Genomic DNA, 27,398 nt, shown 5'->3' on the forward strand with positions numbered 1-27,398 from the left:
CTGATGGGAAGAGATGCAGCCAAGTTCAAAATCAGATGTGGATTGGACTTGACCTATTGGCCAGGCAGAGTGGTTTTTTCGTTGGTGGCCTGAAGGTGCCACGCCTGGCTGAGGATGACTGGCTTTTCATGGGATGTCACCGCTTCCCTTATGGACATGCCCTTTGATGGCTTCTGTGTCCTCCCAGACAAATCGGTCTCTACACTGGAACGATTCAAGGACAGCAGGGCTACAGCCTGCTCCTTGGGTCTTTCAATGCCCCCCTTCAACCTCAGTCTGCCTTTCACGGCCATGGAATGGGCTTCTAGCCACACCTCTACCTGCCGAGCCAGCATGGCCTCCAAGCTACCCAGTCTCTGCGCGGTAGAGGAGGACGCGCACCCACAAACCTCCTGGGCCAGCAGCCAGAGGTTGACCCAGTCCACCCTCCTCCACCACCCTGGAAGCCACAAGCCTCCAAACCCCTTTAGTTTGTTCTCCAACCATCATGGGCAACCAGTGGGTGGTAAGATTACCTGCACCACTGGAGGTCAATTACATCAGACCGATGGGTTCTCCAAATTGTATGAAGGGGCTACACCCTCCTCTTCCTGACTGCCCCTCCACCTATGCCACCTTCTTACGACAGGCTTATGGAGGACCATCTCTCCTCACTCCGCCAGAAAGTAGCATCTCCCTTGGCCAAGGGAATCATAGTGAGGGTTCCCGCATCAGAAGTAGGTTGTGGTTGCTATTTCTGCTTCTTTCTGGTAGCCAAGAAGGATGCAGGCCTTCGTCCTATCCTAGACCTGCGCCCTCTCAATTTCTTCCTCAAAAAGGAGAAATACAAAATGCTCACACTCACTCAAGGCCAGTCTTCCCTGAACCCGGGAGACTGGATGGTAGCATTGGACTTGCAGGACGCATACTTCCTCATCCCTGACCTACCTGCCCACAGACATTATCTGAGGTTCACGGTGGGCCAAGAGCACTTTCAGTTAACCATGATCCTCTTTGGCCTTACCAGTACCCCTAGGGCGTTCACCGAGGTGATGGCGGTGGTTGCAGCTCATGTGCAGTGATCAGGGTGTCAATCTTCCCCTGTCTCGAAGACTGGCTGTTGAATGCAGGTTTGTCACAGGCAGTCATCTCCCACCTCTAGACTACGGCGAATCTCCTGCACTCACTGGGATTCAATATCAACGTTCCAAATTGGCACTTTATCCCTTTTCAGATGTTGCCTTTCATCTGAGCTGTTTTGAACACAGTGCAGTTTTGGGGTTATCCTCCCGAACAGCGAGTCCACGATATACAGGCTATGATACTGATGTTTCCGCTTCTAGCCTGGGTTTTGGTGAGACTGACTCTGAGGCTGCTGTGATTCATGGCCTCCTGCTTGTGACACATGCCCTCTGCCACATGCGAGCACTGCAGTAGGACTTGAAGTTCCAGTGGGCGCAGCCTCAGGGAAATCTCTTCGACATAGTCCAGATCTCAGAGCGCACTGCAAAACATCTGCTGTGGTGGTAAATGAACAGTGATTGGGTCAATGGCAGACCTCTCTCCCTTCCACAACCAGATCTGACAGTAGTGACTGATGTGTCAGTCCTGGAATGGGGCAGCCATCTGGGAGGGGTGGAGATCAGAGGACTCTGGTCTCCGGCAGAAGCCGATTTCCTTATCAACCTGTTGGAGCTCCAAGCAATCCGGCTGGCTTTGAAAGCCTTTCTACCCTCGATCAAGAGAAGGCTGGTGCAGATGTTCACTGGCATCACCACCGCCATGTGGTACAGCAACAAATAAGCGGGGTGGGGTTGTTTACCCTTTGTCAAGATGCCCTGCGCCTTTGGACATGGATGGAATGTCAGGATATATCCCTGGAGGTTCAACACCTGGTGGGATCTCTGAACGCCAGAGTGGAGAAATTCAGCTGTCGATGCCTAGCAGATTACGAATGGTATCTTCATCCAGATGTGGTGCAAGGTCTCTTTCAACAGTGGAGAGAGCCTTGATTAGATCTCTTCGGCAACACTTGAACGTGCAATGTCAGCAGTTCTGCATGGTGGAGGTTCCAAGGCAGCTCTCGATTGAAGACACTTCATCTCGAGTGGAGCTCAAGACACCTTTATGCCTTTTGTCCATACCACTCCTCCCCAAAGTTCTCAAGAAGATCAGAAATGGCTGGGCCCAAGTTTTCCTTGTGGCTCTGGACTGGGCTCGAGGAGTCTGATATCCTGAGCTGTTGAACATGGCCATCGGTCCCCCGATCAGGCTGCTCCTTCGGGAGGATCTTCTGTTTGCAACAGTAGGGGAGGGTCTCTATTTGAGCCTGTCCACTCTCTGCCTTTGTACTACTGACTCACTGGGCAGAACGGTTTCTTCATCGGTGGCCCTTAGGCGACACACCTGGTAGAGAACCACTCGTTTTTCAGGCGATGTGCAGATCTCGCTCATGGACATGCTGTTTGATGGCTCTAACTCTTCGGAGACATGGTGGACTTGGCGCTAGAGCGCTTAAAGGCCTGCAGGGCTATGGCCAGGTCCTTGTGCCTTTCCATTGTCCCTTGCCAACCCCAATACGCATTTCACTCCTTTCGGGGCCACGGAAGGGGCTTCCAGCGGCTTCTCTACCGTCCCAGCCACCACAGCCCACAAGCTTCCTAGCTATGTGTGTCCTGAGGACACAGTATCCACAGACCTCGTGGGTCAGGTAGCCAGAGCCCAGGCCAGTCCACCACTCCCCCGGCAGCCACAGCTTCTGAGCCTCTTTAGTTTACCCTCCGACCATCATGAGCACCCAGTGAGATACACTATCACCTGCACCACTGGAGGTTGATAACATCTGACAGCTGGGTTCTCCAGATTGTCTAAAGGGGCTACTCCCTCCACTCCGTGCCTACCCCCCCACCCATGCAATCCACTTCTTAAAGGCTGATGAAGGACCATATCTCCTTCCTCCGCCAGGAATGGTGGCTCTCTTGGTCAAGGGAGCCACAGAGAGGGTGCCGGCATCAGAAGTAGGTCGTGATTGCTATTCCTGCTACTTTTTTGTGCTCAAGAAGGATGGAGGCATTCGTCCAATCCTAGTCCTGTGCCCTCTCAATTTCATCCTGAAAAAAGGAGAGATTCCAAATGCTCAAGCTTTCTCAAGTCCTGTATGCCTGTGACCCGGGAGACTGGACAGAAGTGTTGGACGCCTACTTCCACATTCCCACCCTGTCTGCCCACAGACATTACCTGCGGTTCACTGAAGGCCACAAACACTTTCAGTTCACCGTGCACCTCTTTGGCTTTATCAGCGTGCCTCGGGTGTTCACCAAGGTGATAACGGTGGTTGCAGCTCATGTGGAGGTCAGTCTTCCCCGATCTTGATGACGGGCTGTGTAAGGTGGGTGCACCCCAAGCAGTTGTCTCCCATCTCCAGACTACGGCAGGCCCCTTACTCGCTGGAGTTCACAATCGATGTGACAGTCACACCTGACCCCTTCTCAGATGCTCCCTTTCATCAGAGCTGTTCTAGACACAGTGCAGTTTCAGGCTTATCCTCCCGGATGGATAATCCGGCTATGATACCAATGTGTCAGCCTCTATCCTGGATTTTGGTGAGACTGACTCTGAGGCTGCTCGGCCTCATGGCCTCCTGCATCCTGCTTGTGATGCATCCTGCTTGTGACGCATCCTGCTTGTGACATATGCCCGCTGGCAAATGCAGGTTCTGGAGTGGGACCTGAAGTTCCAGTGGGCACAGCCTGTGGGGAATCTCTCCAACGTAGTCCAGAATTCGAAGGGCATTGTAAAAAGATCTGCAGTGGTAGTTAATAAACTGATTAGGTCAGTGGCAGACACCTCTCCCTTTCACAACTAGATGTTACAGTTGTGACTGGTATGTCACTCCTGGACTGGGGTGGTCATCTGAAAGAGGTGCAGATCAGAGGCTTCTGGTCTCTGGCAGAATTAGGGCTCCTTGTTAACATGTTGTAGTTCCGAGCGATCTCACTGGCACTGGAAGCTTTTCTACCCTCCATCAAGGGACGGCTAATGCAAGTGATCACGGGCAACACCACTGCCATGTGGTACTACAACAAACAGGGCGGAGTAGGGTTGTGGATCCTTTCTCCATATGCTCTGAGTCTCTGGGTGTGGCTGGAATATCAAGACATTTCCCTAGTGGTTCGACACCTGGTGGGATCGCTGAACACCAGAGGGGACAAACTCAGCCAAAGATGCTTAGCGGATCACGAATGGTGTCTCCTTCTGGAGGTGATGCAAACTCTATTTCAGCAGTGGGGAGACCTTGGTTAGATCTGTTCACTGCCACTAAGAACACACAATGTCAGCAGTTCTGTGAGCTGGAGTTTTCAAGGTGGCTCTCCCTCGGAGACGCTTTTCATCTCTAGTGGAGCTCAGGCCTCCTGTACTCCTTCCCACCCATACCACTCCTGCTCGGAGTTCTCAAGAAGATCAGGAACGACCGGGCGCAAGTCATCCTTGTGACAATGGGCTAGGCACGAAGAGTCTGGTATCCCGAGCTGTTGAGTATGGCCATTGATATTCCGATCAGGTTGTCCCTTCAGGAGGATCTTCTATTGCAGCAGCATGGGAGGGTTCTCCGCCCAAACCTGTCAATGCTCCGCCTTCATACAGGGAGATTGAGCTGCGACAGTTCACAGCTTTCAAACTTCTGTCTGAAGTCTGCAATGTCATCTTTGCAGCCAGATGTCCCTCTTCCAAGACGGTATATGCCTGCCATTGGGGCAAGTTTGTGGCATAGTGTACCGAAAAATAGGTTGATCTCTTACTGCTTCCCTTTTTCAGGCCCTTCTATTTATTCTTTCTCTTACCCAGCAAGGCTCTGCTTTGGGTCCCTTAAAATACTATCTTTTTGCCATTTCTGCAGTTGCCAGATTAGCCATCCCATTTCAAGTCCCCTATTTTATGTATGTTCCTGAAAGGTCTCCAACACTTTTTCCAACCTTCACCCTTCGTCATGCCTCAGTGGTACCTAATGTTAGTGCTGATGTTTCTAATGCGTGCTCCGTTCGAGCCGCTACACAACTGTCCTATCAGGCTCCTTACTATCAAGATGGCCTTTCTAGTGGCAGTAACATCTGTCTGAGGGTATTTAAGCTCCAGGCTTTGTCATCTAAGCCTCCATACTTCAACATCTTCCCAGACAAGCTGGTACTTTGCACTTAGCTAGATCTTCCTTCTGAAGGTTGTCACTTCCTTTCATGTAGACCAGTCCCTAACCCTGCCTATCTTTTACGCTCCACCTAATCTCTCTTAGGAAGAGAAGCAACTCCCTCTGCTAGACCCAAAAAAGAACATTGTCGTTCTACCTTGACCGCATAAAAGAGTTCAGGGTCGATGAACAACTCCTCGTTGGGTATCACAGAGCCCAGAAAGGGAAAGCAGTACAGAAACTGACCATCTCCCAATGGGTTGTGCTCTGTACCAAAATCTGCTACGCGTTGGCCAATAAGCAACCCCCTGAGTACATAGAGTCCCTGTCCTGGACATCTGCCAGGCAGCAATGTGGTCATCTCTGCACATGTTTAACAAGAACTTCTTCCTGGGCAGTCAGGTCTGTAGGGACGGTCACTTTGCCCGCTTGGTCCTACAGGACTTTCTAGTGGAAAATAGTTTCGCAGACCCTCCTCAGGGGATGTGTTGCCTGGGTGTCTATTGTAGTGTAAGGAATCTTTGGCTAGAGGTATGTATCAGATGAACATGTTACTTACCTTTTGTAATGCATTATCTGTCAGTTACTCCATCTAGCCACAGATTTCTTATCGACCCACCCATCCTTCCCGCTTTGTGAACGAATTTATAGACTTAGGGCTTTTTCGCCATTCAGGGCCCTAGTTTTCACACACCAGTGGTAAGTGTTCTTCGTGGCTCCACGCTTCTGTTGTGGAAAGTTGCAAGTGAAACAGACATAAGCAAACTCGTGTTGCACCTATATAGGCACCGCACACAGCACTTCTGACGTGGATGGCACCGCAAGGAGCCAAATGGTTCCACCCACCGGCGTGCAGGGGTACTGTTCACAAAACAATTTCCGGGTCCAGTCTGAATCCTTGGTATAATCCTAAGGTAAGGAACTTGTGGCTAGATAGTCTCAACCAGATAAGGCATTACCGAAGGTAAGTCACTGTTATAATGAGGGTTCTCATCTGGAGGGCATTCATCAGGGCTGGTGAGGTCAGCGTGAAATGCTGGGGATGTAACATGTAAAGGGATTCTAGGAGGTGAGGTCACAGAGTTCTGTGGCGGTTGAAGCGTAGACAGTTAATGGTGTCTGGTGTTTCAGGCACAGGTTATTCTCCTGCCAATAAACTAAGAAGAAGATATTGAAGTGTTGTATCGTGATTACAACACTTTTTGTGGCGACGAGGATGGGATGTGCCAGGCACCTGATCAAGAAGAGAGAGCAATCTGGCAGAGAATAGCCTGTGTCACTGGCCAGGCCGTCGCGCTGTGCGGTGAAGAGGAAAAACAGCACGGTGAGCCGTGTAATTGCAGTAAGTGCTGCTGCGTGCTATCATCTGCGACAAAATAGCCACAGTACATTAATAGCTGACAAGTTCAAGGCCCCCTTCCTGGCATTTACAAAACATTGACTTCGACTTTGAATGTAACTAGCGCAATCCCCAGGGCGCCCTGCTAGTCAATTGGGGCATCACTGAAGCCTGCACCACAGGGCGGCCACTGATCGTCTGTCCTGAGGAATGTACGGCATCAGGCAGCCTCTGTTACAGCTGTGTGCACACAGCTGGCAGAGGAATGTGTGCAGTGAAGGTAGAGGATGGTCAGGAAAAGGTGCGAGCTGGGGCAGCAGCACGGCAGAGAGAAGAGGAGCCAAGCGGCGTGTGTAATACACTCATTTGTTTGGCAGCAGAAGAAAAAAAAAGAAATTAATGAACCACATCCAAATGAGCTACATTGAAGGAAAGAGTGTAGCTTTATTATTTTGGGGGAAGCTCGCCATATTAAAGGGAAAATAAAAAGAGAATTTGCAGGGAAATGAGCAGCAGAACTCCGCGTTGGCAGACAGAAAGTACAGAACAACACAGTATACAAAAGAAAACCGTATACCAAGCACAAGAACAGCGCAGTGTACTAACACTTTTGGTGCCAGTTCGCAGACTTACCTTTTCCTCAGTAGTTTTTCTCTCTAGAGTCTTTCTCTGTGTGACAGTGAATCCTTATAACTGCTCAGAGAAGTTACAGCAGCACCATCAAGTGGTTCCACAGTAGTAAAGAGTTACAACATAACCCCACTGCAACAACGGCATCTAGTGGTTTAGTGGCATGAATATAAGCCAGTCATTAAGTGTGCCACCTGCATTACTCGTGCAACAAGGAGACCAGCCCATTGAATAGGCAGATTGGGTCGAAGGTTTAAAAAAAATTATATTTTGGTACTTGGGGGCAATCATTTTCCCCCTATCCAGAAAAAGGCTATACTGATGGATTGTTTGGACACTGAAGGTCAGCATGTTTTCAAATACTTACCACAAGTGTATCGGGAAAATGGTGATGAAATTAAGGATGTGTTTAAAGAGGTTGAGTTAAGGTTATAAAACTGACCTGGTTAAACAATAAATATTTCATGAGGCGCCATAAACTTTACACGCAACCACAGAAATCATATGAGTCTGTTGATGATTTCGGAGCTAGGTTGTGGGAACCGGCAGAAAAATTTGAATTTGGCTTGATGACTAAAGAACTATTCATGATCAGCTGATAGTCCTGTGTAATAGTAAAAATATGCAGGAGAGGCTCTGAGCTGCGAGCAATCCCACTCTCTAAAGATGCCATCAAAATTGCCACGGTGGTAGAGGAGTCAGAAAAATGTATGAAAGAGATGCAGAAGGTCGAGGATAAGACTAACCATGATGTAGCAAAAGTGGACAGCAAATCTGAGTTGGTTAATTCTGTGAATAAAAAAATGTGGATGACCGGTGCAAATTAAACCAAAGGAAGTAACGAAAAAGGAGTTAAGTCTTCAAGTTCGCAACATTTTCAAAACAATCGCTCATGCTGAGGGTATGGCAGTTTTTCCCACTTGAGTGATTCAAAGAATTGTTTTGCAATAGGGGAAGTATTGTATCTGTGGTGGAAAAAGTCACTTCCGGACTGTGTGCAGAACTTCCAATAAAAGAGTCTTAATTCTAGAGGAGGCCAAAGATCTCACTGATCACAGGGTACTAATGATAGGTGATGAATTGAACGAGGATGAAAAAAGGAAGCTACGACCCAAACAGATTTTCAAAATTAATAACAAACTAGTAGCTTTAAGGGTGGATCCAGGCTCCCTGTATACGAGAATACCTCCGATTTGATGCTGAAAGGGTATCAGGGAGCTGACATTGGAGTTATGGGATATTTCACAGGGAAACTTGATTTCATGGGTTGAATTATGAATGGAAAAGTGTATGTGGCTGCTGATGGTCCGCAGATATTAGGTGGCTCGCACCAAAATGAACTGCACATAGTAGTGAAACCACGAGTGACCAACCATGTAATAGTGGTTGATGAGGAAGAGTTGGACATTTTACTCAAAGACTTCAAAAACGTTTTCAAAGACAGAATATGAGAAGCGAAGAATTATCAGCACAAAATAATCGTGAGGAAAGATTTTATACCCATGCGGCATACAGCAAGAAACGTACCATTGGCGGCACGGGCCCAGGTAAAATCCATACATCATCAGATGATGAAGGAGAGTGATAGAGCAAGTGAAAGCGACACAATGGTTGTCACCAGACATTGGATGATTCCCTGTGATTTTGTGTTGACTTTTGTAGCCTTAATCAGGCTGTCGTTATGGATTGCTTTCCATTTCCAAACAATAATTTTTCAGTTGTCTGAATGCAAATACTTTTCAAAGCTAGATCTTAGGAGCGCCTACCACCAGATGAAATTTCATCAGGACTCTATATACTTAACAGCATTTATTACAACAAAAGGTACCTTCCAATTCAACAGATTGCAGTTCAAGCTCTCTACAGCAGCCAGTGTATTTCAAAGACAGATGACTAAATTCTTATGTGGAGTTAAGAACATGGTCTTCTTCCAGGATGACATATTAGTCTTTGGGGGAAATGTTGCAGACTATAATGCTGCACTGCAAGAAGTCTGGGCTTGGATTTTTAAACATGTGATTACTTTACGCAAGGATAAGTGCACATTACTGGTGGAGGAGGTCAAGTACTTAGAGTATCTCATTACAGGTGAAAGAGCGAGGCCCAAAATTAATTTGGTCAGTGCGATAGTTAACGCACAAGTTCCCGTAGACATAGACTAACCGCTCATTCATGAGGCTTGTGGAGTACTTTGCTTATAAACTAAGCCCACTGAGGGAGTCATTAAAGAAGGCTAGATAAATTTGAATGGCTAGAGAATCAACAAAAGGCCTTTGAACAGCTCAAACTTGTTAATTTAACATGCTGGAATTTTGATTCTGATTCAATATAGCCAGAATACAGTTCTCACGGTGGATGCAAGTGCAATTGGAATTTGAGCTGTGCTTGCACAAATGCATGGAAAGATGGAAAAAAACTGTAGCCTTTGTTTCTTGCCGATTGTTGGACAAAGATTTTGTTTTTTGCGACAATGTTACAGAGGAATGCAGACATGTGTGTCCATGAATAAGTGGATGTGCTTCATAGGCGAAGATTTGGTCCTTAAGGCAGTAAGGGAAATGGTCATGGGGGAGTGAGAAGAGAAGGTACATTTCCTGATGCAGTTAAGCCATTCCATAAGATGGTAGGAGAGTTGTCATTGGTAGGAAATAGGCTGGTGATGAGTAATGAAAAATGTGTGCTGCAGTCAGAGGGAAACTCATGCGGTTGGCCCACAAGGGGCATTTAGGACAAACACTGAAACTCAAAATGCTTAAGGAGACGTTTTGGTGGCCAAAGATGGGTAGCCAAGTGAAAGAGAGGATTGAAAGATGTGAGGTATGCAAGAACTCTGTAAAAAGATTAAGGGTTGGCCTGGGAGTGACGGAGCACAATCAGCATGTGATTGAGGGGGATGTTGTGTGGGCGAAAATGTGTTTTCGATTTTATGGGACCAGTTATGGGTCGCCCAGAACATGAGAGATATGCAGCAGTTTTGGTTGATGTTAAGTCCAGGTGGGTGGAAGTGGTTTTTATGAGATGTCAGTACCAAAGCCACTATTGCTGTCCTGGGGGAGATATTCAGGAGAGAGGGAATACCTTCCAAATTGATAACAGGCAATGGCACCCAACTTGCTTCTTAAGCGATGAAAAAGTTTCTGGCTGAGGTTGGAGTTAAACATGTGTGTACCTCATTATTCAACGTCTGTGGTAATGGACAGGTTGACAGGGTGAATCAGTTGGTAAAGGTTGCTATGGAATTGGCTTGGAAGGCTGGTCTGGATGTTCCAAGTGCAGTCAAAGACATGTTGTGGGCACAGCGCATGACCGTGAATTTGGCTACGGGACAGACACACTTCAAAATGGTTCGAGGTAGGCAGCCAGGAACCAAACTGGTTCCTTTATGTTTGCGGGATGGTGACAGAGAGGTTGAGGGGGCGGTAGGAACATGTAAGGCAGTGCCTTTAATTAATGTGAGTGATTGGGTGAAAGTGGTGCCAGCTGGGGTTTGCGATGGTCTGTCAAAGGTTTGTAGTACCTACAGATTGAAAGTAATTGGTGGAAATTGGGTAAAATCGGAAAATGGCCAGACGTGGAATTTAAGGAGTGTTGTGTTGTTTCAGAAGGATGGAAGAGGTGTGGTTAATTCTGTAGAGTGGTGACAGGTCTTCAGGTTGGTTGTTCATGGAAGATGTTGATTTTCAAAGAGGCCAAATGCGTGACCGAGCATGAACAAGTGTTTTAGTTGGAGACAGTGAAGACACTATTGTGAGTGCATGACTGTGTGGGGCTAAGTGGTATTTGGCTGTTAGTGTGTATTGTCTCTGTGTGATGTTTATCTGAAAGAAACAGTTAGTTATAGATTCCTTACCTTAGAATTACCCCCAGGCATCAGACTGGATCTGGAGAATTCTTTCGACGCGCAGTACCCCTGCGCGTCGAAAGGTGTAGTCGGTCTGCTCCACGTTCGTTGCTTGCGTGGTGGTCGCTGGGATGACATTGCAGTAGCTACTTAGACACTGCCCTCGTGCGCTGACAGTTTTTTCTTTTTCCGCGCCAGCCAGCGCAGATCCGGAGAGAGCGGTACCTTAGTCTTCTTCCAAGACTTCACACTCCTCAGGTAAGTTGAAGTCGAAGAAGCATTGTCGCTCTTCGACTTCTCCCAGTCGGTCGGCGCTGCGAGGGATGCGGATGGTGCCCCTCCTGTGGCTCTGCGTGCGGAGCCCGAAGGGCCAACTGCGAGTTTCCCTCCCTTCCCGGGACCCGGAGAGATCCCGGCCCAGCTCAGCCAATTTTACGAAGCGATGCATGCCATCTTTGGGCAGTCTGACTCCGCTGGCGCGCCTTCTGGCCCCGCAGACTCTGCTGGGGGCCTGGGGTTTCCACGCTGGCAGCTCTGGCACCGCAGGATACCCTGGATCCGGATCGGCGCCGGTCGACCTAATTACACCTCCCCCGGAGCTGCATCCCTCGGCACCACGTCCGCGGCCGACGCCAGTTGTGTCCCCAGCCGGCGTCGACCCCGGCCTCCACCTCGAGATAGACACGGAGCTGGACCGACCCCGAATCCGGCGCCGGATCCGGCGCCGACGGGTACTTTTGTGCCCTTGTTCTACCCTGGCTCTTTTAGACCAGATTGGCAGCCAGAGGAGGGTGAGGAGGACTGGGAGAGGTCTGGGGACCCTTTAACCGACCAGTTGGTGTATAAACATGACTCGAGAGAGGAACTGGGGAAAGGGAGTGGTCTGGATTCATCACCAGACCTTGGCATGTTGTCTCCTCCTACCGTGGCTACGGAGGAGGGAGCATCTTACGCCGTGGTGTTGCGTAGGGCGGCCAAGGCTCTCAACCTCGAGCTACCTACGGTGGCAGTCAGGACTAACCTCCTGACAGAGGTGCTTCAACCGGCAGCGAGCTCTTCGGAGCACCTGCTACTTTTTAATGACACCCTCACCGACATCCTTATGGGCACCTGGTCCAGGCTCAACACAGGAGCTCCTGTGGATAGGATGATTGCCCTACGCCACCGCCCAGCCCCGGGCGACCCCACTTTCCCCTTCCAACACCCCATCCCTGAGAGCTTGGTGGTCCAAGCCTCCAATTCTAAAGGCGCCTTCATTACCACACCACCGGATAGGGAATCCAAAAAGCTGGACCACCATGGGAAAAAAATGTTTTCTTCCGCCATGTTTGGACTGCGGTCGGTAAACACCGCATGTCTATTGGGCCGTTACACCCACTCTGTGGGATACGGTGACGCAGGAGCTGCCTCAGTGCCCGGAGGAGGGCCGGGCCGTACTCTCCCGTGCAGTTGAAGAGGGGAGAGATGCAGCGAAGTTTACCATCCGCTGTGGGCTGGATACCGCTGACATACTTGGCAGGACGATTTCTACAGCAGTAGCCCTTCTACGCTATGCCTGGTTGCATTCTGCTGTTTTTTTCCAGGGATGTCCAATCCACCCTTATGGACATGCCCTTAGATGGCTGTCGCCTTTTCGGCAACAAGGCAGACAACGCGCTAGAGCGCTTTAAGGACTCTCAGGCTACGCCCAGGTCCTTGGCCACCACCTGCCCTGCGCACCACCTCCCCCACTGGCGCACCATCACGTTGGACAGGTGGGTTTTGCAAATAGTCCAAAGGGGCCACTCCCTCTCCTTTGAGACTACCCCTCCCCCATGCCACCTCAGTACCATCCCATGTCGGAGGATCACCTGGCCCTTCTCCAACAGGAAGTTTCGGCACTCTTGTCCAAGGGTGTCATTGAGCGTGTTTCTGCCCCAGAAGTCGGTCGTGGGTGCTGTTCCCGCTACTTTCTGGTACCCAACAAGTACAAAGGCCTGCGTCCAATCTTGGATCTCAGGAACATCAACGCTTCCTCCGGAAGGAGAAGTTCAAAATGTTGACGCTCCCTCAGGTCTTGTCTGCCCTCGACCCTGGAGACTGGATGGTAGCGTTGGACTTACTTTCACATCCCTGTCCTGCCACCCCGCCGGCGTTACCTGCGGTTCATGGTAGGCCACGAGCACTTTCAGTTTACTGTGCTCCCCTTTGGCCTTACAAGCGTCCTTCGGGTGTCCACGAAAGTGATGGCGGTGGTTGCAGCTCATCTGCGCAGATCAGGGGTTCCAGGCTTTCCCTATCAACGACTGGCTGTGAAAGGCGAGCTCGCCCCAGGCGGTCATCTCCCACCTTCAGACTACGGGCGACCTCCTGCATTCGCTGGGGTTCTCCATCAACGTGTCAAAGTCACACCTGACCCCCCTCCCAGAAGCTCCTCTTCATCGGAGCGGTTCTGGACACGACGCAGTTTCGGGTTTATCCTCCCGAACAGCGAGTCTGGGATATTCAGGCTATGATTCTGATCTTTCAGCCTCTATCCCGGGTTTCGGTCAGAATGACCCTCAGGCTACTGGGTCTGATGGCCTCCTGTATCCTGCCTATAGGACCATGCCAGATGGCATATGTGGGCTCTGCAGTGGGACCTGAAGTTCCAGTGGGCGCAACATATGGGGAATCTGTCCGATTGCGTCCAGATCTCGGAGGGCACTGCACACCAATTGCAGTGGTGGCTCATGAACCAGGATTGGGTCGACGGCAGATCCCTCTCCCTTCCCCAACCTGAGTTTACAGTAGTGACCAATGCATCACTTCTGGGATGGGGCGGCCACATGGGGGAGGTGGAGATCAGAGGCCTCTAGTCTCCGAGGAGTCTGGGCTCCATATCAACCTTTTGGAGCTTCGGGCGAATTGTCTTGCACTCAACGCGTTCCTTCCCTCTGTCCGGGGAAGAGTAGTGCAGGTGGTCACGGACAGCACCACCGCCATGTGGTACTGCAACAAACAAAGTGGGGTGAGGTTGTGGTTCCTATGTCAGGAGGCCCTCCGCTTCTGGACATGGCTGGAACATCAGGGCATATCCCTGGTGGTTCAGCACCTAGCAGGTTCCCTGAACGCCAGGGCGGACGAACTCAGCCGCAGGTGCATGATGGATCACAAATTGCGTCTTCACTCGGAGGTGGTGCAAGGTCTCTTTCAGCAGTGGGGAGAGCCTTGGTTAGATCTATTCGCCACCGGAGAGAATGCGCAATTTCAGCACTTCTGCGCGTTGGAATTTCCAAGGCGGCACTCGCTAGGCGACGCTTTTCATCGTAAGTTGATTTGCGGTCTTCTATACTCCTTTTCGCCTATACCACTTCTGCCCAGAGAGCTGAAGAAGATAAAGCGCTACCGGGCCCAATTCATTCTTGTGGTTCCCGATTGGGCATGAAGAGTCTGGTATCCCAAGCTGCTCAACATGGCCATCGATCCTCCAATCCGACTGCCTCTTCGGGAGGATCATCTGTCGCAGCAGCAAGGAACGGTCCTCCACTTAAACTAGTCTAGCCTCCACCTCCTTACGTGGAGAGTTCGAGTGGTGGCAGTTGACGTCGTTTGACCTGCGTCCTGAAGTCTGCGAAGTTATCTTGGCAGCCAGGCGTCACTCCACTAAGATGGTATACGCCTGCCGATGGAACACATTTGTGGCATGGTGCACAGCAAAGCTGCGTACCCCCTTTTCGCTCCTCTTTCTGAGGTCCTCTTGTTCCTCCTTTCTCTGGCCCAGCATGGCTCTGCTCTGGGCAATCTAAAGGGCTACCTCTCGGCCATCTCAGCCTTTCTTAGGCTTCCTGATCAGCCCTCTTTTTTCACGTCCCCTATTGTAAATAGATTCCTTAAGGGCATTACTCATCTTTTTCCTCCTGATCCCTTCGTAATGCCCCAGTGGGACTTGAACTTGGTTCTTACCTATCTTATGTGCGCTCGCTTTGAGCCATTGCATTACTATCCTCTCAGGCTTCTTTGAAAACTGCTTTTCTGGTGGCCATCACCTCTGCTTGCAGGGTGAGTGAGCTCCAAGCTCTTTCTTCCAAGCCTCCCTTTCTGGCTGTTCATCCGGACAAGGTCGACCTCAGAACTAGACCTTCCTTTCTTGCCAAGGTGGCTACTTCTGTTACATTGGCCAAACAATCACTTTGCTCACCTTCTTTCTGCCTCCGCATCCTTCAAAAGAGGAAGAGAGGCTCCACCGTCTGGATCCAATACGTGCGCTTTCCTTTTTCTTGGATCACACAAAACAATTCCTGGTGGATGACCAGCTCTTTGTGGGTTACGTGGGCTCTAAGAAAGGTCGGGCCGTGTACAAACGGACCATCTCCAGGTATGTCGTTCTGTGCATCAAAGCCTGCTATTCTTTGGCAAAGAAGGAGCCTCCAGTGGGACTGTGCCCCCATTCCACCAGGGCGACGGCAGCTACCAGTCCTTTGGAACGAAGAGTCCCCCTAAATGACATCTGTCAGGCAGCTACGTGGGCATCACTGCACACATTCACCAAACACTACTGCCTGGACAGACAAGTCTGGAGAGATGGCTTCTTTGTCCGTTCTATTCTCTAGGACTTTCTGGTGTGAACTTAGTTTGCAGACCCACCTCGGGGGTTGGTATTGCTTGGGTATCTATGCTAAGGTAAGGTATCTATAACTAACTGTTTCTATCAGATGAACAAGTTACTTACCTTCGGTAACAATATATCTGTAAGTAACATAGGTTAGTTATAGATTACTTACTGACTTCTAGGGTTAAGGTCATCCTTTCAGGGCCCTAGTTTTGTGCACCTGTGGTCCGTGTCGTGCATGGCTCTGCGGTTCTGGCGTGGAAAGTCGTGTACAGAACTTACGAGGGCGGCGTCTATGTAGCTACCGCGACGTCATCCCGGCGAGCATGACGCAGACGTATGCGGAGTCGACCGACGCCCTCTTCCGACGGGCAGGGGTACTGCTGACGAAAAACTTTCCGGATCCAGTCTGATGCCTGGGGGTAATTCTAAGGTAAGGAATGTATAACTAATTATGTTTTTTACAGATTTATCGTTACCGAAGGTAAGTAACTTGTTTGTTTTGCTGTTGCTTCCCCAGTCCGGTCAGCATGAGACCTGTTCGTGTGGCTGCTGGTGCGTACTGTACGCTTCCACGTGGTGGACTAATGTTTTGGCCAGGCCCAAAGAGCATCTCACTCTACCGAATCCTCCCTAACTTTCGCTCTGAGCTGGGGCCTCTCCTCCAGCCAGGTCCTTGCCTCCGGCATGGTAAAGAAGGACTTTCCATTTGTGACTACCTTGAGTTTGGCAGGGAAAAGTTGCATATATTGCATTTGTGAGGCACAGAGTTTTGCCTTAACCACGTCAAAAGACCTGCCCTGCTTCTATACTTTGCGGAAATAGTCAGGAAGTATTATTATTGTGGAGGAATCAAACTTAATTTCATCTAGTCTTCATGCTTCCCGGAGTAATGTGTCCTGGTCTTGGAAGTTCAGGAGCCAAGCTATTATTGCATGCAGTGAAGCACCCGGAGGTGGCTTGGGTGCCAGCGCTCCATGGGCACTTAATATAACAAAGTAATAAGAGAAGGTGGTTACAGAGAAGGTGTCCTGAAACCAATTGCTCAAGAAGTCCTACATGTTGGTCCCTTCGCTCCCTACTGGAAAACCACCAGTCTCAGATTGTTCCGCTGTGGGCAATTTTCAGCATCCTGTACTGTCCATAGTAGATTTTTATTGACATCCTTCACGTTTATCAGGCCTCTGTACATAGCTTTGGTTGTGTCTTCCACTTCAAATATTCTTCCCTCCGCTGCCGTGACAAATTTTACCACATTGCGAAGGTCTTGTCTCAGGAATGAGACTAACAAGCGGACCTCCCGAATTCTTGATTCCAGTGCCGTCCTAGACTGGTTGATAGCATTTAATAGTGCTGCATTGTCTGTTGTCGGTGAGGTTGCCATCATTAGGGTGCAATTGGTCTCCCTAGCATATTGACTGTTCTTACCCTGACAGGAAGATTTCAGATCTTTGTCTTTAGCTATAGCGCCGGGGCACTGAGTATGAGAGCAGCTGATAGTGAGGAGGGTTGGGTGGATGATGGCCAGAGGGGCCGGCGTGGATCAGGAGACCGAGGTTTCTGTATGGGTCGTTGCCGGACTCTCCACCAAAGGATCAACTGGAGTGGGATTAAAAAACAGCCATGCTTCTAACCAAAGTGAGCTCAGAGAACAGCCAGATAAGCCCATTCACTCCAGGCACAAAGAGGCAAAATACTGGGTGGCACTCATTCTATCCTATAGGATTTGAGCCCTTGGTGTGAGTAGTGCGAAGGTTGGTGCAGTCCATAGGCCTCACTCGCCCTTTGGGGCTCAGGGCAATCAATCAAGCCAACCTCACCCCAGATCCAATAAGCCAGAGATCTCAGGACAAAGTAGCAGGCCTGGGTGGCTTAAAGTGCAACAAGGAGAAACAATACGGCCACTGCGCAATGCTCTCCACCACTGACAATTAACTATGCCAGTTTTATATACTCCGGCGGATACCTCTTGCCCACACTGAGGCCGGTCTTCACTCAAGGTGGCCTGCAGAGCATCCTCAAAGCAGCTGTCTCAGCTTTATCTGGCCTTTGCTGCCACTGGCCCGTCAGCTCTGCTGTTTTCCCCATGGCACCACAACCGCAAAGGTGCTGCTGCCGCGCCAATTGCCACCTTCTTGGCAACGTCCTCTGCTTCCATTTCACTGGAGGATTTCGGGCTCTTACAATCTCATGCCTGCAGGGGGTTGGAATTGAAAAGGAGGGGCACCAGAAACATGTCCAAGTGGGCCTGTTTGGCTGGGACCCTGGGGCCCTGCTGCCCACTTTGGGGGAGCTACTGTAGGTTCCTCAATTCCCTGATTAGGTGGCCACCATCTGCCGTGCGAGGCACCGCCTATCGCTGTTTGTAGAAACGGTTATGGCACTTAGCGTGCCATCCAGTTCCCAGAGATAGTCGATGCACTATGCACGGGAGTAGCCCGAGCAGCCACTCCCCTCCTTCAGGCGCCCACCGGTCCTGGGTCGCACCACTGCCGCTTCTTAGAGAAGTGTCACAACCCTGGGCTGCCAGGCCCAGCTCCGGTCTCCACACACGTTGCTGCGATGATCCACTTCCGGCTCTCTCGACCTTGTCACTGTACGTGATCAGACCCCAGTCTGCCTCAGTCTGGTTAGGAGATTGATGAGGAGGGGATGTCCCGAGGTATTACCCCGCTGAACCGTAGCGGGTCTCCCCTATAGCAAGTCCCAGGGGTCACCGTATGAATTGTCCGGGACTACCTCTCGCATCTCAGGCCTCTGGCCTCATCATCCGCCATTTTGACAGATTGCAGTTGAGAGGAACGCCTAGCAGCTTCGTTATTTCCGGCTTCAAGCGGTCTACCAGGTGCTGGGGTCTGAGTAGCAAGATTTGCAACAGTCGATTATAATGGGGAACACAAGATTAACGCAGGATAAGAAAGGACCTGGCCGTAGCTCCGCTCAAGCATGTCTAACTTACCATCTTGTCGGCCACGTCCCCCATTACACTTAATTGTTATTCCTCCTCCTAGCTTTATCATTTTATATTGGGAGAACCAAATGTACTGAGGATTACTATATGTAAGTTTCTTCCATACATCCTATCGTATTTTTTATTATTCATCTAAACACCTTTAGGTTAGTGTTTTTTTCTGACTTTATGATACCTTCACCGCTTGTAATTTTTATGATAGAAATTTCACTTGTTTCTTTACTTTGTTTTTTATGACTCGATGATGGTGGGTCATCCTTACTGATACCCATTATCACAGGATTTTCTTGGAACTGGCGTCCTACGACACTTGGATTGGGGGGTCACTATGTCTTTCTCCCTCCTGCCACCGGGGTGTGTCACAGTGTACTTGAGCTATGCCTGCCTGGTTCTTCTCTACGTCCCTATTCCTCAATTTCTACAAGCTTTTGAAAATGTTTATTATCCCGGTTTGATTGCAATCTTGTATGCTTGCAGCCTTGAAAAAGTTACTTTTATCTGTTGTTATGCTGACATAGGCACAATGGATTACTGAATTCTCTACCTATCAATAAATCCTTCATACTGAATTTTCTACATACCCTACTTGGTGGACTCGGACTTGTCAGATTTCTCTTTTAAGTGCTGTGGTATCTCTATTTTTGTATAGTGGACCCTTGGGTTTGTTGTTTGTACCTGTTATCTGAAAGAAACACGTAGTCATAGATTCCTTACCTTAGACTTACCCCCAAGCGTCAGACTGGATCCGGAAAGTTTTCGTCAGCAGTACCCCTGCGCGTCGGAAGCTGGCGTTGTGCGGCTCTGTGTCCGTCGTTGGCATCGTGGTCGCCGAGATTACGCCGCAGCAGCTACTTAGATGCCGCCCTCGCATGCTGACGTCAGTTCTGTTTGTGCGCCAGCAAGCACAGATCCGGAGAGAGCAGTACCCCCAGTCACTTTTTGACTGATTTTTTCAAGGACTTTTTGTTTTTCGAGTCGATCGACCCCTGGTGCCGTAGGGATGCCTGGCCTCAAGTCTTGCAGAGACTGTCATCGCATGATGACGGTGACGGACCCGCACCTGCGTGTCTCTCTATTGCCTGGGCCGCGACCACAACCCCAAGTCGTGCCCTGACTGTTAGGCCATGGCGCCGAAGACTTTGCGGGCGCGGGCGCGGGCGCGGACCCGAAAGTTGCTGGAAGTCCAGCAGTCGGCTCCACGCCGCTCAGGTCCCGGTCCCGTGGGAGGTCGAGGGACCGGTCGCGGAGCCATCACCATCGTTCGTCGGGATCAAAGTCTTCGCACTCGGGGTCAGGTAAGGCGAAGCATCAAAAGAAGTCGAAGAAGCGTCATCGTTCTACGACTTCCTGATGCGGCTGAGGGTGCGGGTGGTGCCTTCCCTGCTGCTCCGGCGGAGCCTACGCAGTTGCCGTCGGCCTACCCGCCCTTCTCGGGTCCGTCGGTGACTCTTGCCCAGCTGCAGGAATTTCTGTCAGCCATGGCCTGCCTCTTTGGCTCGTCGGGCCCCGCCGGTGCGCCTTTGGGGCCCGACTGGGGGTCCTCGAACCCTTACTGTCTGCAGCTCCGGCATCGTTGTTTGCTTCAGCCCCGGTGTCGCAGGGCCTTTAAGGATCCAGGCCTGGATCCCGATCAACACCGGTTGACCTTGTGACACCTCCACCGATGTCGACTCCACCGGCACCACCTCCGATGTCGCCCGAAGAGCATCGCTCGACGCCGATTCCGATGCAGATGGGGCCTTTCTACCCCTATGCCCAACCTCCTTATTTTCGGCCTGTACATCAGCCTTCGGAGGAAGGGGAGGGCTGGGAGGGGTGTGAGGACCCTCTCACAGCTCAGTGTGAGTATGACCCGTACTGGGCAGTGGAGCTGGGGGATGCCAGTGGTCTTGACACCTCTCCTGACCTTGGCATGCTAACTCCTCCTAACGTTGCTACTGAGGGGGGTGCAAGTTACGCAGTGGTGTTGCGTAGGGCGGCTGAGGCTCTCCACCTCCAACTCCCTACAGTGACCGTCAGGACTAACCTCCTGACAGAAGTGCATCAGCCGGCGGCTACCTCTGCGGAGCCACTGCTGCCTTTTAATGATGCACTTTCTGACGTTCTTTTGGGCACCTGGTCCAGGCCCAACACTGGGGCTCCTGTGGATAGGAACTTGGCCCGACGCCATCGCCCGGCCCTGGACGACCACCCTTTTCCTCTCCCAACACCCCACCCCTGAGAGCTTGGTTGTCCAAGCCTCCACGTCCCAGAGCGCATTCCCAACCACACCCCCGGACAGGGAATCCAAGAGACTGGAACAGTTTGGGAAGAAGATTTTTTCTTCCGCCAGTTCAGTGCTGCGATCTGTGAACACCGCATGCCTCTTGGACCGTTATTCCCACCCTGTGTGGGATACAGTGGGGCAAGTGCTGCCTCAGTGTCCAGAGGAGGCCCAGACAGTGCTCTCTCAAGCTATTGCTGAAGGGAGGGATGCAGCTAAGTTCACAATCCGTTGTGGCCTGGACACCGCCGACTCGCTGGGCAGGGTGATTTCCACGACAGTGGCGCTCCGCCGCCATGCCTGGCTGAGGACAACTGGTTTCTCTGAGGATGTCCAGAACACTCTCATGGACATGCCCTTTGATGGCATTCGCCTTTTTGGCAACAAGGCAGATAGTGCGTTGGAGCGCATTAAGGATTCGCAGGCTACGGCCAAGCCCTTGGGCCTTTCTGCCACTCACCCTCCTCCTTTTCGCTCCTTTCGTGGCCACGGAAGGGGCGCCCCGACACGTTCGCTTCAGAGCCACAGGCCTGCGCAGCAACAGTCCCAGCTCGGCAGCGGACATGGATCCGCTGAGGTGGGTAAGGGGGCCATCGGGCGAGTCAGTCCACCTCCACCTCCACCCCGGCCAACACTGCCTCTAAACCTTCCTAGTCCGGTTTTTCAGGCCCATCAAACGCCAGCGGGCGGCAGGATTCACCATCACCTCCCCCACTGGCGCACCATCATTACGGACAGGTGGGTTTTACAAATATTCCGAAGGGGCTACTCCCGCCCCTTCGAGACTACCCCTCCAACCATGCCACCCCAGTTCCACCGCATGTCGGATCACTTGGCACTTCTTCAACAGGAAGTCGTGAGCCTCTTGGCCAAGGGGGCCATCAAGAGGGTTCCAATGCCAGAAGTAGGACGTGGGTGCTACTCACACTACTTTCTGGTGCCCAAGAAGGACAAGGGCCTGCGTCCTGTTTTGGACCTCCGGAACGTCAATCGCATCCTCCGGTAGGAGAAGTTCAAGATGTTAACTCTGGCTCAGGGCTTGTCTGCCCTCGACCCTGGAGACTGTATGGTAGCGTTGGATCTGCAGGACGCATATTTCCATATTCCCATCCTGCCGGCCCACCGGCATTACCTACAATTTACGGTAGGCCACGAGCACTTTCAGTTTAACGTGCTCCCCTTTGGCCTGACCAGCGCCCCTCGGGTATTCACGAAAGTGATGGCGGTGGTCGCTGCTCATCTGCACAGATCAGAGGTTCCAGTCTTCCGCTATCTCGACGACTGGCTGTTGAAGGCAGGCTCGCTCCAGGCAGTCATCTCCCACCTCCAGACTGCAACCGACCTCCTGCATTTGCTGGGGTTCTCCATCAAAGTGCCGAAGACACACCTGATTCCCTCTCAGAAGCTCCTCTTCATCGGAGCGGTTCTTTATACTAGGCTGTTTCGGGTCTATCCTCCCGAACGGCGAGTCCTGGATATTCCGGCTCTGATTCCGATCTTTCGGCCTCTATTCTGGGTTTCGGTCAGGATGACCCTGAGGCTGCTGCGCCTCATGGCCTCCTGCATCCTGCTGGTCGTTCATGCCAGATGGCATATGCGGGCTCTGCAGTGGGACCTGAAGTTCCAGTGGGCACAGCATCAGGGGAACCTGTCCGAGTCCGTCCAGATCTCGAGGGCAGTGCACAACAATTGCAGTGGTGGCTCACAAACCGGCATTGGGTCAATGGCAGGTCCCTCTCCCTTCCCCAACCGGAGCACACAGTGGAGACTGATGCGCACCTCCTGGGATGGGGTGGCCACATGGGAAAGGCGGAGATCAGAGGCCTCTGGTCTCCGGCGGAGTCCCGGCTCCATATTAACCTTCTGGAGCTCCGGGCGATCCGACTTTCACTAAAGGCATTCCTTTCCTCTGTCAAGGGGAGAGTAGTGCAGGTGTTCACAGACAACACCACCGCTATGTGGTACTGCAACAAACAGGGTGGGGTGGCGTCGTGGGCCCTATGTCAGGAGGTTCTGTACCTCTGGACGTGGCTGGAACATCAGGGCATTTCCCTGGTGGTTCAACACCTGGCAGGTTCACTGAACGCCAGGACGGACAAACTCAGCCACAGGTGCATGATGGATCACAAATGGCGCCTTCACTCGGACAAATCAATAATTTTCCACTGGCATTTTCCCCACCAGCTGGAAGTTGGCCTCTCTGCTCCCCCTTTTAAAGAAACCAAATCTGGACGATACTGATCCCAATAATTACCGTCCAATCTCCAGACTGCCGTTACCTGCGAAAATGGCCGAGAAAGAAATGAATAGTGTCCTGTCTGAATACATTGAAAGGAATGATTTTTTAGATGACACTCAGTTCGGGTTTCGAAAGCACCACAGCACCATATTAGCATTGATCACTGCATCGGAAATGATTAGGCAAACGGTCGACGCGGGGGCAGTGCAGCACTTGTGCTGCTCAACCTCTCGGCCGCGTTTGACACGGTGAACCATCAGAAGCTCTTGGAAGTTCTAAGGAGTATTGGCATCAAAGGGAATGAAATTACCCTACTTAACTCCTTTTTGTCAGACAGGGAACAATTTGTGGCGTTAGATAACCTTAGATCGCCCAATTTTACATTGCCATGTGGGGTGCCACAGGGCTCTTCCCTGAACCCGACCCTTTTTAACATTTATGTTGCTCCATTGGCAAAGTTGATCAGGTCCTTGGGTTTTTCATCTCTTTCTTATGCAGACGATACGCAGATTATCGTCTCTGTATCAGGATCCCCCACTGACACCTTGAAACAATTCCACGCCTGCCTTCGTCAGGTTGGGGAATGGATGACCTCTAACTGTTTGAAACTTAACTCTAGCAAGACAGAGGTCCTACTCTTCGGTGCACATACTAACATTTGGTCACCTGATATTTGGCCCCTGGAATTTGGGCCATTACCGACGCCAGTGACCAAGGTTAAGAACCTGGGAGTCCTTTTTTACCCCAAACTTTCATTCGAAAATCATGTAAACCAGGTTACCTCCTTTTCTTTTTATACGTTAAAACTCCTACGAAAAATCCTTCCTTTCATTCCGGTTGAGCTTCGTAAATTAGTGGTCTCAGCGCTTGTCCTTTCTAGGGCCGACTATTGCAATGGGCTCTTTCACAACCTCTGGGAAAAATGCCTAATGAAACTGCAGGTTGTGCAGAATGCAGCGGCTAGGCTCTTGCTGAATATCCCAAGACACAGATCTGTGTCAAAGACACTCAAGGACCTACATTGGTTGCCAATAGGCAAACGTATTGAATTTAAGGCTTTGTGTATTGTCTTAAGACCACACAGGGTATAGGACCAGGTTTTTTCAAACGGAACTTGATACCCTACATCCCAGCAGGCTATCTTCGTTCCTCCTCTGCACATGATCTTATTGTTCCCAGGGTGAACAAATGTTCCTGGGGGGAAGAAGCTTTGTGTTAGGTGCAACTAAATTGTGGAATTCTCTTCCTATAAAATTGAAACAGGAGACACATCTGTTAGCCTTCAGAAAAGCATTAAAGACCTGGTTGTTTATTCATTAAAGCGCCTGTGAACTCTTCAGTCAAATTTGGTTTCAATGAGTAAGCGCCTTGACAACCTAGGGTGATTGTTTCGTGCTGTATAAATCGCCATTTCATTTCATAGCGCAAGGTCTCTTTCAACAGTGGGGAGAGCCTTGGTTAGATCTATTCGCCACCGAAGAGAATACGCAATGTCAGCAGTTCTGCGTGTTGGAATTTCCAAGGCAGCACTCGCTCGGCGGCGCTTTTAGTCATGAGTGGAGTTGCGGTCTGATGTACGCCTTTCCGCCTATACCACTTCTGCCCAGAGTGCAAAAGAAAATCTGATGCGACCGGGCCCAAGTCATTCTTGCGGCTCTGGATTGGGCACGAAGAGTCTGGTATCCCGAGCTGTTCAACATGACCATCGATCCCCCGATCCGACTGCCTCTTCGGGAGGATCTAATGTCTCAGCAGCAGGGGACGGTCCTCCACCAGACCCTGTCCAGTCTCCACTTCCTTGCGTGGAGATTGAGCGACGGCAGTTGATTCCTTTCGCCTTGCCTCCTGAAGTTTTGTGATGTCATTCTGGCAGCCAGGCGTCTCTCCACTAAGTTGGTATACGCCTGCAGGTGGAACCAATTTGTGGCATGGTGCACAGCAAAGGCTGTGGATCCCCTTTCTGCCCCTCTTTCAGAAGTACTATTGTTCCTTCTTTCTTTGGCTCAGCAGGGTTCTGCTCTGGGAACTATCAAGGGCTACCTTTCTGCTATTTCGGCCTTTCTCAGGCTCCCAGATCAGCCATCTCTTTTTAAGTCCCCTGTTGTAAATCAATTCCTCAAAGACATTACTCACCTTTTCCCTCCTATTCCTTTTGTGATGACGCAGTGGGACTTTAATTTGGTTCTTACATATTTGATGTGCGCTCCCTTTGAGCCTCTTCACAACTGTCCTCTGTCTATTAACCTTGAAGACTGCTTTCCTGGTTGCCATCACCTTCGCTAGGCGAGTGAGTGAGCTCCTGGTTCTTTCTTGTAAACCTCCTTTTCTTTCTATCCATCCGGACAAGGTTGTACTCGGAACCCGTCCATCCTTTTTGCCAAAAGTTGTCACTGCCTTTCACATCGGGCAAACCATCACTTTGCCCACCTTCTTTCCACATCCTTCTAGAGAGGAAGAGAGGCTCCACCGTCTGGACCCAAAATGTGCGCTCTCGTTTTACTTGAACCACACACAACAGTTCCGGGTGGATGACCAGCCCTTTGTTGGCTACGTTGATGCCAAGAAAGGTCAGGCCGTACACAAGCGTACTATCTCCCGATGGGACGTCTTGTGTTTTAAAGCCGGTTATTCTCTGGCTAAAAAGGAGCCTCCGTTGAGGCTGCGTGCCCATTTTACCAGGGCGACGGCAGTCACTACGGCATTGGGACGTGGTGTCCCCTTACAAGACATCTGTCAGGCAGCTACGTGGTCCTTGCTGCACACTTTTAGTAAGCACTACTGCCTGGACTGCCAAGTCCGGAGAGACGGCTTCTTTGGCCGTTCTGATCCACGGGACTTCCTGCTGTGATCTTGGTTCGCAGACCCACCACCGGGGTTGGTATTCCTGGGGTATCTATTCGAAGGTAAGGAATCTATCACTACGTATTTCTTTCAGATGAACAAGTTACTTACCTTCAGTAACGATATATGTGTAAGAAACATTAGTAGTGATAGATTCCTTACAGCCCCACCCATCCTCCCCGTTCTGCGAACTGATTTCTAGGGTTAAGGTCATCCCTTTCAGGGCCCTAGTTTCAAGGCACCAGTGGTCAGTATCTTGCATGGCTCTGCGTTCCTGGTGCAGAAAGTCGTGTACAGAACTGACGTCAGCGCCCGAGGGCGGCATCTAAGTAGCTGCCGTGACGTCATGTCCGTGACCACGACGCCAACTATGGATGCGGAGCCGCACGACGCCACCTTCCTAAGCACAGGGGTACTGCTGACGAAAACTTTAAGGAACCAGTCTGACGCCTGGGGGTAATTCTAAGGTAAGGAATCTATCACTACTAATGTTTCTTACAGATATATAGTTACTGAAGGTAAGTAACTTGTTCATTAGTAGGGTACATGATACCAAGAAAGCACCAACCAAAGTTACATGCTGATTAAGCTATACCCATAATATTATATTCCAATAGGAGGAGCAATTGTCATACCACTACTACTTTTCTGTTTTCTATCTAACATTCAGACAAGTGTTTACCTTTATCATACTGCACAATCCTTCAACAATTAAAGAAGGGAGAGCAGGACAAAAATTGAGACAAGAACCTGTAGCACATTAAAACTTTCTGTATGGGATAATATTTGTGTCCTTCAATCCTCCGCACACAATTCTCTCTCCATGGCAATGCTTATGTGCACTCCTGTATTTCTATGGGATACAGCAAAATGTGTTTTTAATACTAACTACTGCCCACCTGATTGACGAATATGAAATTGCGCGTAATTAGCTGTTGTGCGTCACAAACAATCCTCGGGTCACCTTAATGTGGTTTGATTTATTACCTCTCTAAAGAACCATTCTTTACAATTACATCCGATTTATGGATACAAAGTTGTACCTAGTATGAAATTAAAAAAAAAAGTGAAAGTACATTAATAGATTTGAGATGAGAGATGCACAGAACCACCCAATTGTCACTTGTCGATGTGTTTGCTTTTTATTTATTTCTAAAAAATAGTAATTCCTTACATTATTCTCTTTTTATCTATGCTTTATTCTACTTCCTGTAGGTGTCTCTAAGACGTTAGAGCCAGTCACTGGACAACTCAGTAACACAATCACTGCCAAGCTGACAGCTGTGGAGGGGCAGCTGAAGGAGAGTGTGTGCAAAATGGTCAAATCCAAGGTAAGGAATAAATAAGGGCAAAGGAATGGGGAACTGAAGAGATCTTGTGAAACTGAAAATAAGAAATGTCTGAGAAAGCTAGCAGGAATCCAGGCATAGTTTATTAATTAACTTGGGATCCAAAACCAAAGTAGTAAAAGGCTCTGAAGTAACAGGTGCTTGAGGGAGAGATGGATGGACAATTCTACATTAGGAAAGCAGAGGTAAGGAAA

The 27,398-nt window shown here is 50.2% G+C and overlaps 1 protein-coding gene across 1 annotated transcript in view; it reads left to right on the forward strand.

Moving 5' to 3' along the window:
• EDC4 (enhancer of mRNA decapping 4) overlaps positions 1 to 27,398 on the forward strand; it is a 777,931-nt gene that overhangs the window by 603,464 nt on the left and 147,069 nt on the right. Inside the window, exon 24 of the mRNA XM_085639493.1 lies at positions 27,071 to 27,186. Coding sequence (XP_085495619.1) covers positions 27,071 to 27,186 — 116 coding nt within the window. The remainder of the gene's footprint in view (positions 1 to 27,070; positions 27,187 to 27,398) is intronic.

This window comes from Triturus cristatus, chromosome 12 (genome assembly GCF_964204655.1).
Source record: "Triturus cristatus chromosome 12, aTriCri1.1, whole genome shotgun sequence".
In the NCBI taxonomy this organism is placed as follows: Eukaryota; Metazoa; Chordata; class Amphibia; order Caudata; family Salamandridae; genus Triturus; species Triturus cristatus.